Here is a 2,138-nt window from a genome sequence, read left to right on the forward strand (position 1 = left end):
AGAGAGTGAGAAATCACCCCCCAGGGGGGGATGGCCACGCCGCAATCCCTTCTCCTCCATTCTCCTCTGGGGATCTTGGGCACACACGCACACGCGCCCGGCGTGAGTTTTAAGCCACTGGGTCCGGGACGCGAACCACGGTCAACTACGTGGGAGTCCAGTGACATAGCCATTACGCTAACTGCTGGTTCCCCTGTGAATTAATTTCTAAACCTATGTAAGAAGTTCTGGAACACCAAGGCTCAAGTCCTGGGCCTGGCGCCGTGCCAGGCATGTGTATGCACGTGCCCAATGTCCTGGAAGCGGGGAGAGACGGAGGACAAGGGATTGTGACACGGCTGTCTCATGGGGGTGCGCGCTCTCTCTCTGCCCATCTCTCTCTCTGGCTGATTAAAGAAAACACATGTGCCCACGTGTTTTTTAAAGGAACTTCTGGAAGGGACCGTGCTCCTGTGGGCACAAGGCCGCCCGGCGCTGCCCCGCCTGCTCACCCCCAGCTCGGACACCATCTGCTCCAGCTGCTTGTTGAGGAAGTTGATGAGGCCCTGCTTCCTCTCGATCAGGATGGTGCGCCGGGAGATCTCGTTCTCGCTGTTGGTGATGAGCTCGTTGACCTTCCGCACGTCCTTGTCCAGCTCGGCCAGCGTCTTCTGGTGCATGTCCAGCCTGCAGCCGGTGTTCGTGATGTCCAGCGTGGTCTGGGCAATCTCGCCGTCGATTTTGGAGAGATGTGTCACCTGAGCGTGAAGGAGGAGCACGGGTGAGGCTCCCCATGGGACGGGGCGGGCGGGGTGGGGCAGGGCGGGCCCCGGTGCGTGTGCTGGCCCTCCGCTTCCTGGGCTCCGGAGCTCCGGCTGCCCAGTTCCGGTACACGGGCAGGAGGGCGGAGCTCCGGCTGCCCAGTTCCGGTACACGGTCAGGAGGGGCCATGCCGGTGTCCTCTCATCTCAAGGGCCTGGCAAGGGACCTGCGTGTCGGAACCCGGGGCGGGGTGACGTCTCTTAAACAAGAAAGAGGACGTCGTCGGTCCCTCTTGCTAAGAAGGGGCAGCACAGACTGGGGGCAGTGTGGCACTGCAGAAGGGGATGGAGGAGGACACGTGGAAGGCCCCGAGTCCTGCCCAGGGTGCACCGCGCTGCCCCGGAATCCCCCCATCCACTTGCCTTTACGTAGCCCCTCGCTCCCCCAAACCCGAAGTGGGCTCGTGCGCATGTGTGGCCGGAGCCTGCCAGTGGTGTGGAGGCCCTGGGTGGTGAGCTACGTCTCACAGCGGCTTACACGTTTCTCCCCGGGAGCAGAGACGGGGGAGAGAGCGCCCTCGTCAGGTCTCACACTGATCCCCTGCAGCCCTCCCAGCCAGCGACGGTCACGCATGTGCCCACCGTGTCCAGCTGGCCGGAGTGTGTGATGGCCAGGCTTCAGTTCTGGACCCTTTTCGGCCCCCAGTTCACTCACTCCTGTCACCAGTCAGCACACAAGACACGCCTGTCCCCCACATCTGTGGTTGATCCTTGCTCCCCTGGCAGGACAGCTCCAGACGGACGCCCCGCTCACCCACTCTGCGCCTCTCCCCGCAGACACCACCCAGGTACCCCAGGGGCTTTGGAGAGGCTCAGGAAAAGCAGCCCCTTTTTTCGGTGTGGCTGGTGTCCATTGGAAAATTGATGGTCACGTTTATGGGCCAAGACTCTGTACTGCCCTCTGCTGGGCCCCAGCGGTAGTCTGTGTACAACCTTTGCAGCTGCCCAAAACGGGTCTGGTTGGGGACCTGGGAACCTGGGGACCAGCCTACTTCACCCCCCAGCTGTGGGTGGGTCAGCCTGGACCCAGACGAGCCAACCCCTGGTCAGTAGCCACCATGGTGATGGTAACAGCTGCAGTGGGGAGCTCGCTTCTGGGCCCCCCAGGCCCGGACAGTAGCAGTAACCTGCCGGTACCTGAAGTGTCTGGTACCGGGGAGGCTCAGAGACCCAGGGTCACACGGGAGTCGGGCTGGCACTCCTGGTCACTGAGGCACCTCCCCCGAAGGCCAGAAGGGGCCACTACCTCCCACCCCCCAGGGGGGCAGAAGGTGATGGGACCGCACCAGAGTCCCAGCAGAGCCCTCACACGGCGGGTCACAGGACCTGCCTGTCCCG

General features: G+C 63.1%; 1 protein-coding gene across 1 annotated transcript in view; it reads right to left on the minus strand.

Moving 5' to 3' along the window:
- The window catches only part of CCDC40 (coiled-coil domain 40 molecular ruler complex subunit), a 43,758-nt gene that overhangs the window by 15,454 nt on the left and 26,166 nt on the right, over positions 1-2,138 (minus strand). The window contains 1 exon segment of the mRNA XM_006145676.1: positions 492-737. Within this exon segment, the coding sequence (XP_006145738.1) occupies positions 492-737 (246 nt within the window).

This window comes from Tupaia chinensis, unplaced genomic scaffold (assembly GCF_000334495.1).
Source record: "Tupaia chinensis unplaced genomic scaffold, TupChi_1.0 Scaffold000159_1, whole genome shotgun sequence".
Taxonomy (NCBI): domain Eukaryota; kingdom Metazoa; phylum Chordata; class Mammalia; order Scandentia; family Tupaiidae; genus Tupaia; species Tupaia belangeri.